Here is a 12845-nt window from a genome sequence, read left to right as displayed (position 1 = left end):
TGCCAGTCACCATCTATAACTGAATAATGACATATCGTCTAGAATAACTGAAATTGATACTCCATATGTATTTTAATGTCATGTATTCACTCTACCCATATAGAACATGATAGGCACAAACTCTAATAAGTCAGATGATATCATACATTTCTTCCCCATTTAAAGCATTGCTAATGATTTTACTTCCAATTTTTCTAAAATGGAGAGAAAGGGAGCAAAATTATCCTTGAGTGCATGTCTCCAAAAAGAACTAAGAATATTTATAACTAACGGAAAGTATGCTTACATTTAAAAACAAGAGTTGATCATATCTGTGTTGCCACCTTCACAGAGATTGAGCGTACTAAATATTTATATTTGCTTTAGAATACTTTAAAGTTTGTATTATGATAGTAGTAAGGTCAGTATCCCTGAACTATAGTTACTGGTACTACACATCCCAAGGGCTGCCATGACTAGTAAAGGTTCATTTTACTTTGAGAATGAAGCTTTCCTCAGGTTGCAGGCGGAGTTCCAGGGTAGACTGCTTGACCATCTGTTCAAAGTGTGGTGTCCTCCTCCGGGGCACATCCAAGGCTGGAAACAGGTCACTGACCAGGCCCAAAAACACGGGGATGTCATCAGTTACTATTTTAGGCATATTGAAGTCCCTTAAAGCTCTCATGAGCACCTAGAAAGGAGAAAACACCATTAAAAGACCAGTACAAGGTCTACTAAATATCTAAACAGCTAAAGATGTGATTTTTAATCCTGTATCTAAAGCATGAGCTATCAATACTTTTCTCTGCTAGGAGGGTGCTCTATCTACTGAGGGAGGTTAAATGTTTGCAGGTTCCCATACGAGCACATGAGAAGGCTGTGTTGATACCATGGACAACCTCAGACTAAAGTGTGAAATTCCTTCTCAGCCAACAATGATTGATTTTGAGAGGGGGGTCTGAGATGCTTCTCTCCTTAATCTTCAAACTCCAGGGCGTAAATTAAACGGGCCCATAAGATAATTTTGTGCAAAGTACTCTGAGAATCTCAGAATGATAAACTTGATTGGTTTTTTGTTTGGGTTTTTGTTCTGTTTTGGCTACAAACCAAAGAGGGTTTTATATTTGAAAAGCAGTAATTTGAACAATAGGATGACTTTTACAGAAAAAATCAAGTGTTCCAACAACAGCAGTTATATAACCAGAGAAAAATAAAGGCAAGAAAATCTGTAGCCAATCATGAATTGTGACAGAGATAGGGAGAGAAATATTGGAAAAGTAGGAACTCACATAAAATATCCTTAAACATGCACAAAGACTCACAGGTATACATCTTTACTAAAAATACTTCTCCAAGTCATACCGCATGCACTGACAGGTCAGTGGATCTCACCACTGTTCTCACCAGAGAAAAGTGCACAACGTGGCTGTTACCCTTTTTCCCAGAAGGGATAGCAGCACTTTTCCTACCAGAGCTGAATAACCAATGAAGCATTTTATTAGGTGTTAGGTGATCGCCCTTCCTGCTCCATTCTTCATGCACATCTTAAATCCCATGAAATGGACATATTTTGTTCCATTATATTATGTCTTCACTGACATTTTCAGGATTAATATCTCAACTCAGTCAGATTTTCTAAATGTCCCTCAGAGGACATCAAGCAGTAATTATTGAATTATTTTATTATGAGTGCCAAAATACTTTCTATGGCTGATATTTCAAAAGCACTTATAAAATCACCTTGTATTTAAGAACACTCCTGATCTTTGGCAACATAAGAAATGTCAGTCTTTTGAAATATACCATTGAAAGTAGATGTTACATTTTTCGAAAGTCATGGAATGCATGTTCCACCACCCAGGTATACCATTTATAAAGATGTCAGCTACTCATTCAGCAAAATCCTATTAACATTGCAGTACCTGATCTTCGGGTCTATTTTTATCTCCTCGTTTCAGGGAGCCAGCCACAACCAAGACAGACTTAATAGCACGTAGTCCCCAGTCATAATGATCCTAAAATCAAAATATAGGTAAGTTTTCTTAAAATTTTTATGAGGGATTAAGATTGCCATTCCAGAAGAAAAAGTTTAAAGCTCAAAGTTCATATAAATGCATGCTTTAATAATGTACAGTGAGATTTCCCTCTCCTCACAGAAACTATAAAAATCAGATCCTTTCAGCATCCTGCTGATCCCTTCACCAGGTTCTCAGATCCTGTCAGCAAATCTCTTCTTTCCATAACATTTAGCTGCAGTATTTGTGCAGGGCTCCCTCTGCCTTCCTCGCTCTTCTCTCAGGAAACATGCTAATTTAGGAGCTCAGGCGCTTCCATGCTTTCACCTCCAACCACAAGCACATTTCTCCAGCTGGATACAGAGAGCCCTGACACTCCACCCTGGCCCAGCTCATATCTCTAATTCACCTAATGACTCTTAATCACTTGGATGATCCAGACCTAATACTGGCTCTTAATATTCAAAACTGTATTATTAAAATTCAGTGATAAACTAGTACCTGTTTGGAACTTGTACGTTATCCCTACTAGATAGTCCTCTCACAGGCTCTGAGTTCTTTGATGTCAGAAATCTGAATGTTTCTTTCATTTGTTCTGTGTCTTACTCTCCCCTCCCCCTTTATCAACAGCATCAATAAATATACTACTTGGATAACAATAAATATACTACTTGGATAACTGTTTATGCTCAATAACTGTTTAAATATTATTAGTGGGAATGGATATATGGTTGCAACTCCATGTTTCCTGGGTTCAATGACATTTTTTCCTATGACCATTTCCCCATTAAAAATTGAAATGGGTTCACTGGGGGAAAAAAAATGATATTACAAACTAGAGAAAACTTAAATGCATGTAACTTAATGCCCAAAGACAAATGTCAAAAATCACACTGTATTTTAAAGTCACTTTATATATACGATGTATATAAAACACACAGTATAAGACATGAAACACTTGCAAATTATAGATCACATCTATAGTGTGGCATGCTGAGGTTTTTTGGCATATAACATTGTCATAATTTTTTTTCATGTTACTAATATTACATGGTTTCCCCCAGAATGTAAGTCCATAGTAATCAAAATGACATCATGACCTTGTCTCTGAGGTTCCAAATTTCACCCAATGGTGGTAAGTTAAATGTGTATATCAGTAGGGTACAAATAACTGTGCTGTTGTAAGTGAGGTATTTAAATGTTTCCATCCTGAAATAGCTGCAAAATAATGTCACCAGGAATTAATAAAAGGTCATCAAAAGACCAAAGTCAAAGGTAACCACAAAGCTGAATTTAAAAAGTGATGCTAATACACATGCAATTTTTTTGATACATCAGCAACTTCAATGTAAGTGCAAGGAGTTAATGAGTGGAGAGTAAAGAATATGTAATTTTGATCCCTTTCAGAGGTTAGGGAGTAGCACAGCAAGTTTTTTTTTTTTAATTTATTTTTTTAAGATTTATTTTCATTTATTTATTTATTTATTTTTAAAAAGATTTCTATTTATTTATTTATTTATTTATTTATTTATTTATACAAATACTGGGTACAGTCAGAAGCATGGGAGGGTGAGAGAATTCACCAGAGCCAGAGCAGGGAGCAGAGCAGGCAGAAGGACCAAAGTACACTGCTGAGGGGAGCAGCGGGCGGCAGGAGAGGTCTGCGCGCCATGCAGGACCCTCCTTCACTGGCCGGGGAGCAGCCGGGGATCGAACTGGCGCTTTAGAGGCTGTGGGCAGCTTCGCAACCCAGTGCTCAAACGCTGCGCCACCGGGGAGGCCCAGTTTGTTTTTTTTTTTTTTTAATAACGCAAAGACAGCCTTTTAACATTTCTATAGGTGTTCCTTAGAAAATCAGCTTTACTTAATTCTTATGAACACTCCTACCTTCTCTGATTAGAAAATAATATTCTCACCAAGAAAAGGAGGCAACATAAAATTCCATTTATAATTATAGCGCTGGTAAAATCTAAAGAAAGTCACAGACATCGATATAAACAGTATTAAGTACAAATTAAACAGGAACCTTAAAATGTCTCCAGTTTCATTTCAGCAAAAAAGAGAAATGTAAAAACAGATTTTCAAAATTTCATGGAAAATAAAAATTACCCCTCTAACTACAATTTGAATGATAATTTGAAGTAATTTCAAAAAACTGTTTTAATGGGATATAAAAATGAAGGAAAAGTAATAAAAGACTCCTCACCTGCTTGGAGAGGAGCTCCCTGCAGAGCGTGTACAATGTAATGAACTTTCGGGCTAGTGAGCGTGCGTCCACAAAACCTTCAGCAACTAACATGATTTCACAGATTAGCTCAATGTCAGGGGCCACCATGGCACAGGGTCTAAAGAGTAGATATGAAATTTAGTTTTAAACTGTGATAAGGTAATAAGTACCAGCTGCTGAAATCAAGTGATTAATTTATACCAACATTCCAACCATTCCCAAGGAGGTCACAATTACTTCTGTCAATCACAGATAACAAGACCCTTCACTTCAACAAAAAAAATGTCCAGTAGTTACACAATACATAGAAAAAGATGGAAAGTCTAAAAATGGCAGTAGCACAAGTGTGGGAGTGCAAGAAAAATCTGTGGGTATATCCCGTAAATTTCTCATGTTGGTTGTCACTACAGAAAGATGAGTGATGTTTTATGCTATATACAAACCAGCCTTTACTGTGGCCAGGACTGTCCTGAAAAATACTTAACAACTTGTTCTTCAACTGATTTTTCTGACTTCCAGGGAATAATTACTTCATGACATCACTAAGCTTGGAACAGAGCAGAGGTACACAAGTTTATACAATTAACTTTTTATTAGTAGCTGATTAAACAATCATCTCACAAAATTGATGAAAATATAACTACTTCAAACTCCTACAAGGCATCTCTGGCACATGCCTGCCTGAGGCCAGCTTGATTACAATTTAAATGAAAATCTACCAAAACTTAACTTGAAAATACCTGTGTTTTTGAGGGGATCTTCCAAAAAGTTCTCCCTAAGACTATTCCCATGAACAGCAACATTTGAAAAAATTTCACTCAACTGAAGTAAAGGGCAAAGGAGGAGCCAAGGTAAGTAAATACACCTGATATCTTAGATTTATGACAGCATACACCCTAACATTTACCTACCTGTTTTTGTGAATATAATTACAGTCTACTTCACGTTTCATGATACTTCATAATCTTTCATCCTAAACATTCCTCAGAGTCCCTTTGGAACTATGTGATCCAGTATTTCTATTTAAGGTGGTCCTACATTTCCCATACATTTTTTTAAAAGATTTATTTATTTGTTTGTTTATAAAGATTTATTTATTTATTTATACAAGCACTGGGTACAGTCAGAAGCGTGGGAGGGTGAGAGAATTCACCAGAGCCAGAACAGGGAGCAGAACAGGCAGAAGGACCGAAGTACACTGCTGAGGGGAGCAGCGGGCAGCAGGAGAGGTCTGCGTGCCATGTGGGACCCTCGCCTGGCGGCCGGGGATCGAACCAGTGTTGCAGAGGCTGCGGGCAGCTTCGCAACCCAGCCCTCAACCACTGCGCCACCGGGGAGACCCATTTCCCATACATTTTTAAATCTCTATCATATGCTAGAAGTAATAGTAATAAGACTAAATAGGAGGAAAAGTGAACAAATTTACTTAATACATAAGCATTGACAATTAATAGTTACTGAGCACTTCATGTTGTATAAGGTGCTAAAAATTTTTCATGCACTCAATTCTCACAACTCTATAAGGTGACTCTATCTATATCTTAAAGAGGCCTTATAGACTAAGGTTCTGGGAAGTACAAGCATATGCCAGAGGTCACATGACGTTTAGGCTGGAAACACAATACTCAAGCTAGTGCATACTGCCTCTATTCTTGACTAACTTTACCATCCAAATTTACCTTCAAACTTTGCTGACATAAGGATTAACACCCAAAATAAATGAGGCTGTACTTAAACCAAAGTTAAGAAAGTTTCACAACAAAGTTTAAGACCCAAATGAAAATGCATATGAGATGAATTGGGTTATATTGTAAAAATACTGGCAAGGTAAACAGTATTTATTTAGTTATAACTACAAAGCTATAGTAATCAAAACAGCATGGTCCTGACACAAAAACAGAATAACAGATCAAGCACAGCAGAATTGAGAGCCCAAAAGTAAACCCACACATTTATGGACAGTTAATCTATGCAAAGGAGCTAAGAGTATACACTAGAGAAAAGTATTTCAAAAAACGGTGCTTGGAAAACTAGACAGCCAGATGCAAAAAATTAACTTAAAATGGATTAAAGATGGGGATATAAGACCTGAAGCCATTAAAATCATTGAAGAAAACACAGGTAAAACACTTCACAATATTGGCTTCAGTGATGTCTGAATGAGACAAGATGAGTAGACTCATCTCCAACAGCAGGAGAAATGAAAATAAATATAAACAAACAGGCTATATCAATCCAAAAAGCTTATGCACAGTGAAAGAAACTATCATTTAAAACAAAACAAAACAAAACAAAAAAAAACCCACCCAGCTGAATGGGAGAAAATAATTGCACATCATGCATCTGACAAAGGGTTGATAGCCACAACCTATAAAGAATTCACACAAGAAAACATTTAACCCATCATAAAAATGGGCAGAAGAGTTAAACAAGACACTTCTCCAAAGAGTTAAACAGATACTTCTCCAAAGAAGGCACACGGAAGGCCAACTGGCACATGAAAAAGTGCTCATCAAACCACCATGTGATACCACCTCACATTTGTGAAAATGGTCCATGTCAAAAAGACCAGAAACAACCAGTGTTGGCGAGGATGTGGAGGAAAAAGAACCCTCATACACTGTTGACAGGAATGTAGATGTCCAGTCCCTAGGGAAAATAGTATGGAGGTTTCTAAATGCATTAAAAATAGATCTACTAAAGAATCCAGAAATTCCACTCCCAGTTATCTGCCCATATAATGCAAAAACACTAATTTGAAGGGATATATATATATATATATACACACACACACACACATACATACATACACACACACACACACTTCGGTATTCATTGCAGCACTACTTACAATAGTCAAATTATGAAAATAACAGAGGAGTAGATTAAAAAATGTGGTCTATGTACACAGTGGAACGCTGCTCAAGTATAACAAAAAAATGTCTATCTATTGCTATTTGCAACAAGGATGGAACTGGAGGAGAAAATGTTGAACAGAATACATCACAGAGGAAGAAAGACAAATACCAGATGCTTTCATGTATATGTGGAATATTGAGAAACAAAACAAAGGATCAGATAAAACCAAACCAACAGCAAACCCTGGAAAACTGACGATGGACTCAAAACTGCAAAAAGAGGAGGAGGAAACACAGCAGGGAGGGAACCAAAACGGAAGTGGAGGATTATAGGTATCTTGGTGGTGGATGTGGTGTGAGGACATGCATCTGAGGAGGTGTGATTTTATGCCTCTGAATCATATACACTGTTGTAAGTGATTCAATATTGTGATTTAAAAAACCCAAAATAGGGCCTCCCCTGTGGCACAGCGGTTGAGCGCTGGGTTGCGAGGCTGCCTGCAGCCTCTGCAGCGCCAGTTTGATCCCCGGCCACCAGCGAGGGTCCCATAAAAAAAAAAAAAAAAAAAAAAAAAACCCAAAATAAAAAAGATATAAAGAAGGTTAATAGCAATAGAAAAAATAATCCAAGAAAAAAAACTCCTTATCTAGTAAAGAAATTGAATTAATCACTAAAAAGATTTTCACAAAAATGGTGTTCAGATGGTGTCATTGATTAATTCAATCAAATATTTTAGTGGTAAATAATATTAATCCTGACAAACTCTGAAGAAAATACAGAAGGGAATATTTTTCTAACTTACTCATGTGGTTAATATAACCTGATTTAAAACCAGACAAAAATAAGAAGAGATATACAGACCAGTATTTCTCATGGCACAGATATTAAATCTGTAACAAAATGTAGCATAATAAGTCCAGAAATACATATATACATACATAGACATTACATATATACATATTTCTCTTGCCTACACAGAATTTAGTCCAGGAATCCAACACTGAAGAACTGTTTAGCATTTGAAAAACCTATCAATATAGTTGAGCGCATTAACAAAAGAAAAAGGGGGAAAATCTATATTGAAATCATTATGCAATAAAACTAGCAGAATCTATATAAAACATTTTGTAATCTATACCTAGTCAAGCTTTCTTAATAGGATACAAAATAGGGCCTCCCTGGTGGAACAGGGGTTAAAATGTCAATGCTATCAAGTTATCCCTTGCCACTGTGGCCTGAATTCAATCCCTTGCCAGGGAGCTAACCCATATGGCACAGCAGACCTCTTCTGTCTCACCTGCTGCAACCCTCAGCAGTGTATTTCAGTCAATCTGCCTGTTATTCTCCCCACTCTGTCTCTGTTGAATCCTCTTACTCCCTGCACCTCTGGCCTATGCATATCCAGTTCTGATATGCATAAATAAATAAAAATAAATTTTTAAAAAACAGGATATAAAACAAACACAACCTCTCCCCACCAAACTGATAAATGATATTTCATCAGATTTAAAACTTCAAACTTTGATGATTCATTTAAGAAAATGAAAAAAGCAAGCAACTAATTGTAGGAAAGTATTTGCAACATATGAAATTTAATCAGGGAATAGAATGTGGAATGCTGCACTTCACAAATGACAGTATGGCGATAATCTGTATGGCCCATGAAAAGATGCTCAGTACCTTTAGCTATCATGGAGATGCAAATGAAAGGTCTTTTAATTATTCACTTAACCATTCTATATTTTGGAATCTATTGGAATCTATCTTGTGTATTAATCTGAAAAAAAGTAACACTTCATTTAAGAGATATTTATAGCCTGCTATTTTATGATAAAAATCAAACCGAAAACAAAACCTATACATCAGAAAATAAGGAATGGTTAAGAAAATTATGGATAAGCCATGGAAGAAACTGTTTTGAAACTACATACAATATTTCCCAAAAAATGTCAATACTATGACAAGCAACTTATGTCAAAATATTAAATAATAAAAGTCAACTCTAGCCTAAACTCCATAAAATATGAATTATCAAAGAGACTAAGACAAAATACAATAATTTCTGGGTGGTAATGCTCTATTTTTTTCCTTTATTCTTTTCTGTATTTTGTAAATATTCTATAATTTCTAAAAATCAAGATTATATCATTATTAAAGAGCAAGCATTATGTATTCAAATGTACCATGTAGCTTTTCAGCAATGATTTTATATCCCAATTTCATAATTCAAGAGAGTCAATTTATCATGGTGAAAATTCGCTCTATAAAGGAATTCCAAAGAAATAGTAAGCTTTTTTTTTCTTCTAGGAATTCTAGAGAAAAAACAAATCATTTAACAGTGCAAACCAGCAACGTTAGGTGGCATGAGTGTTCCAGATGCTAAGCAGCAAAGTTTAACACTTGCCTGAAAAGAGCTTTGAGATTTTCCGGTAATTCAGTACGACCAGCATATCCTGGGTTCATAGTAATAAATATTCCAACTGATGGCTTCAGTGTGATAGCTTCTCCAAGAAATACAAATCTACCATAAAAAGAACACCGATGAAATTAAATGTGTTCATTGAATATGAATGCACATTGACAAATGCAAACCACTGCAAAATGCAAATTATTATTAGGAAGCTGTTTATTCCATGTAATTTTCTTTAAAATTCATAAGTGCACATACTTTGAATATATGCTTTAAAGCATGTTTATTAAAAATACACTCCCTTCCCCCAAAGGAATTATAAATATGGGAAGTATTTTGTTTATCGTTTAGCATAGCCATAGTTTGCTAAAATAGAAAGATGAGGACTTGACTATTGTAGCAGTTAATAAAGGTGATTTTCTTGCCTACAGCGTGGGCTACAAGTCCGTGACTGTATTTTGCATAGACTAAGAGGAGAAAGGGACTCCTTGTTCCTCTGTACTTTGTCTATTTGCTTGCAATGTACTCCCTCCCCCTCCCTTCCTTCTTCCTATTTATTCAACAGCTATCAGTTGATTACCACTGAGAGGTAGAACAGCCTGGTGGTTATGACAGTTCCAGAGGCAGACTGGGAGTAGTCAGAGACTAGCTAGTTCACTACAGACACGTTTCAATTCCCTCAACTAATAAAAGGTGGGGGGTACTAGAATTAACCACCTGATTGCACTATATGAGGATTAACATTGGATATGAGAATTCATATATAAATTACTAAGAGTTCAATGCCTAGGACATGGTAAATACTCAATAGATGTTACTTATGACTATTGCTATTATATCACTTAAAGGTACTGGAGAAGTAGGAAAGATTTTCAGAAAGAGTTGCAAGAACTAAATTAGGCTACTGATGGCCAAGGAAGTGGATGCCAAAGGGCTACAGAGGGAACCAAGTTGAGGGGAAGGAAAAGGTAACTTTCCAATGGGAGTAAATGAGACAAAATATAAGGCTTTCTCTTGATGGCAATGGGAAGGTCTGAAGTAGGTGATGAGCTGGCCTATACACAGAATAGAGAGGGAAAAGAGGTAGTTACAATTTTAAGACAAAGATTCTTAAATGCTAGAGAATTCAGAGAAGGTGATTTTTATGTATTTAAGTGAGAATGGAGAAGTCTCTGTTCCCAGAATGTTAGGCTAGGGACAGCAGGCTTGGCAGGGCTGCTTGCAAAAAGAGAGGTAGACATTACAGCAGAACAACTGACTGCTCTTCCACTATACACAGTGGAGAGAGATACAGTTCCAATATGGACTTCAAGAGGGTACAGGCAGCAAGATTCTAGAGGAATAGCCCCATCTCTTAAATGCTCAAATGTCTAAAACAATTCATAAAACTCATGAAATCATGAAGGAGCCTACCCATATAGACTAGCATAAGGATGAAGAGGTACAACTCCCAGAATGAAGACAGAGAACACCACCAAGAAGCATGATTGGAGATTTTCAGAAAGCCTTGCATACAGCAGCAGTTCAATAAATCTCCTTAAGAAAGGGTAGCCACAAATAACATCTTGGTTAAATCAAATAAGATTTTTTTTAAAAAATTACATAATTTTTCATTTTTGCACAATGTATGCATTTTCATCTTGGTTATAATCCCCATACAATTCCCACCACCCTTGTTTTAATCTTACTCCCTTCTCCACCACCCACCCCCACTCTGCCCGTAGTGTGTCTCTGGTTTATAGTTGCTTATTGATTTTGATTTTTACTTTATTATAATTAGTCTCTTTCCTGGTCCCTTAATTAGGTTTTGACAAAAATCCTTGATTTTGAGACTATGTCTGGTGATCAAAGAGGAAGGAACTAACTTCTCTAACACTAGAATTATGGCACTAGAATTATGGCAGTGAAGGGCACAGACATCCGGTCACAGGGCTGATATCCAGGTGTCAAGTGGCAGAAGGACAGAGAAGTTTTCTATAAGGTGGAAACATCTACCTACAATATGTACACCTACAATAACTGGAAACTTCTACAATAGGTTCAATCTCAAGGAGCTAATCTTTCCCTGCTTGGAGGGCTGGAAAGTTCTCATGGATAAGACACCTAGTTGAACATACCCTAATAAATGGGTAGGCCAAATAAAAGACTACAATGTATAAATTATGTTACAAAGAAAACCAAAATTTTGTACTTTATTTCTCACATTAAGCCATCAAACCCCAAGTGTTAGTCACATTTTGTATTTCTGAGAGTGGTGCATGGAGAAGTAGGTAGGTTCTGGGTATATATGGAAGGTTTTCATTCTGAGTAACTGGAAAAATGTGAGAGTATAATCTATTGGGACAGAGAACTAACAAAGCAAGTGTTGGTGGAAAGATCCGGAATTTGACTATGGATATATTAAATATAATAGGCCTCAGAAATATCAAGTGCAATTTTGAGATGTCCCAACAGGCAGTGCCCATGTATTGATAAGTCTAGATATCAGGGGCTAGGAAGTCTGGGCATCAGGTGGCCAGCAGCATACAATGGTATTGAAAGCCATATGACTGGATAAATCACCAAGAAGACAAGACTGAACCCCAAGCTATTGCATAGTAATAGGTCAGGTAATCGTATCAATGAAAATAATATCTAACACTAATATGGTACTTTCCACACGTCAAGCACTAGTACAAGTGCTTTATATTTAATCACCACAGTCATCTATAAGGAGCTTCCATACTTGCCCTCATTTTATAGATGAGAACAAACCAGCAAAGCAACAGCTGTAAGCCAGGGAGCAAACTAGAAAGGTGTGGTGCCCCTGAACCCACATGGAGACAGTGTGTCACATGGAAAGGAGGGGCCAACCATGACAAATACAACCAGAAGATCAAGCCTGATCAGGCCTGAGAATTGAATCTTTCAGATTTAGCATTGACATGGAATTTATTCCTTCAGTGATTAAAGCAATGAATAAACCTCTGTTGCCTTCAACACTTAAAAAGCACTTAAAATGGGCAATTATTCAAAATAATTCTTCAAAACTTATAATCTCTCTTGTTTTATCCATTTAATTAGACAGAGGAATAGTAAAAGACGGACAAGAAGGTTTACTACCTTATTCCATGTTATTCTTCCTATTTGTAATAGAAAAGAGTCACATGCCACATACCTCTTTCTCCTGTTTCTGATGGCATCGTGTATCATTTTCACTTGGACTGCCACCACTGACAGAACTTCAATAGAAATTCGATTGAACTCATCAAAGCAGCCCCATGCTCCTGCCTGCACCAGTCCCTTATAGATATCTCCTATGGACTGAACGGAGTAAGCAGTAAGGATTTAACAGGAGGGGTTTCTAAGCTATAAC

General features: G+C 36.7%; 1 protein-coding gene across 1 annotated transcript in view; it reads right to left on the bottom strand.

The window, feature by feature from the left end:
- Positions 1-12845, bottom strand: part of DNAH11 (dynein axonemal heavy chain 11) — a 304261-nt gene that overhangs the window by 175254 nt on the left and 116162 nt on the right. Inside the window, 5 exon segments of the mRNA XM_037508957.2 lie at positions 476-670; positions 1902-1994; positions 4201-4339; positions 9485-9601; positions 12648-12793. Of these exon segments, the coding sequence (XP_037364854.1) occupies positions 476-670; positions 1902-1994; positions 4201-4339; positions 9485-9601; positions 12648-12793 (690 nt within the window).

This window comes from Talpa occidentalis, unplaced genomic scaffold (genome assembly GCF_014898055.3).
Source record: "Talpa occidentalis isolate TD23 unplaced genomic scaffold, MPIMG_talOcc4v2.1, whole genome shotgun sequence".
In the NCBI taxonomy this organism is placed as follows: domain Eukaryota; kingdom Metazoa; phylum Chordata; class Mammalia; order Eulipotyphla; family Talpidae; genus Talpa; species Talpa occidentalis.
Note: the sequence above shows the minus strand (reverse complement) of the source record. Positions and strands in the feature narration are given on the sequence as shown.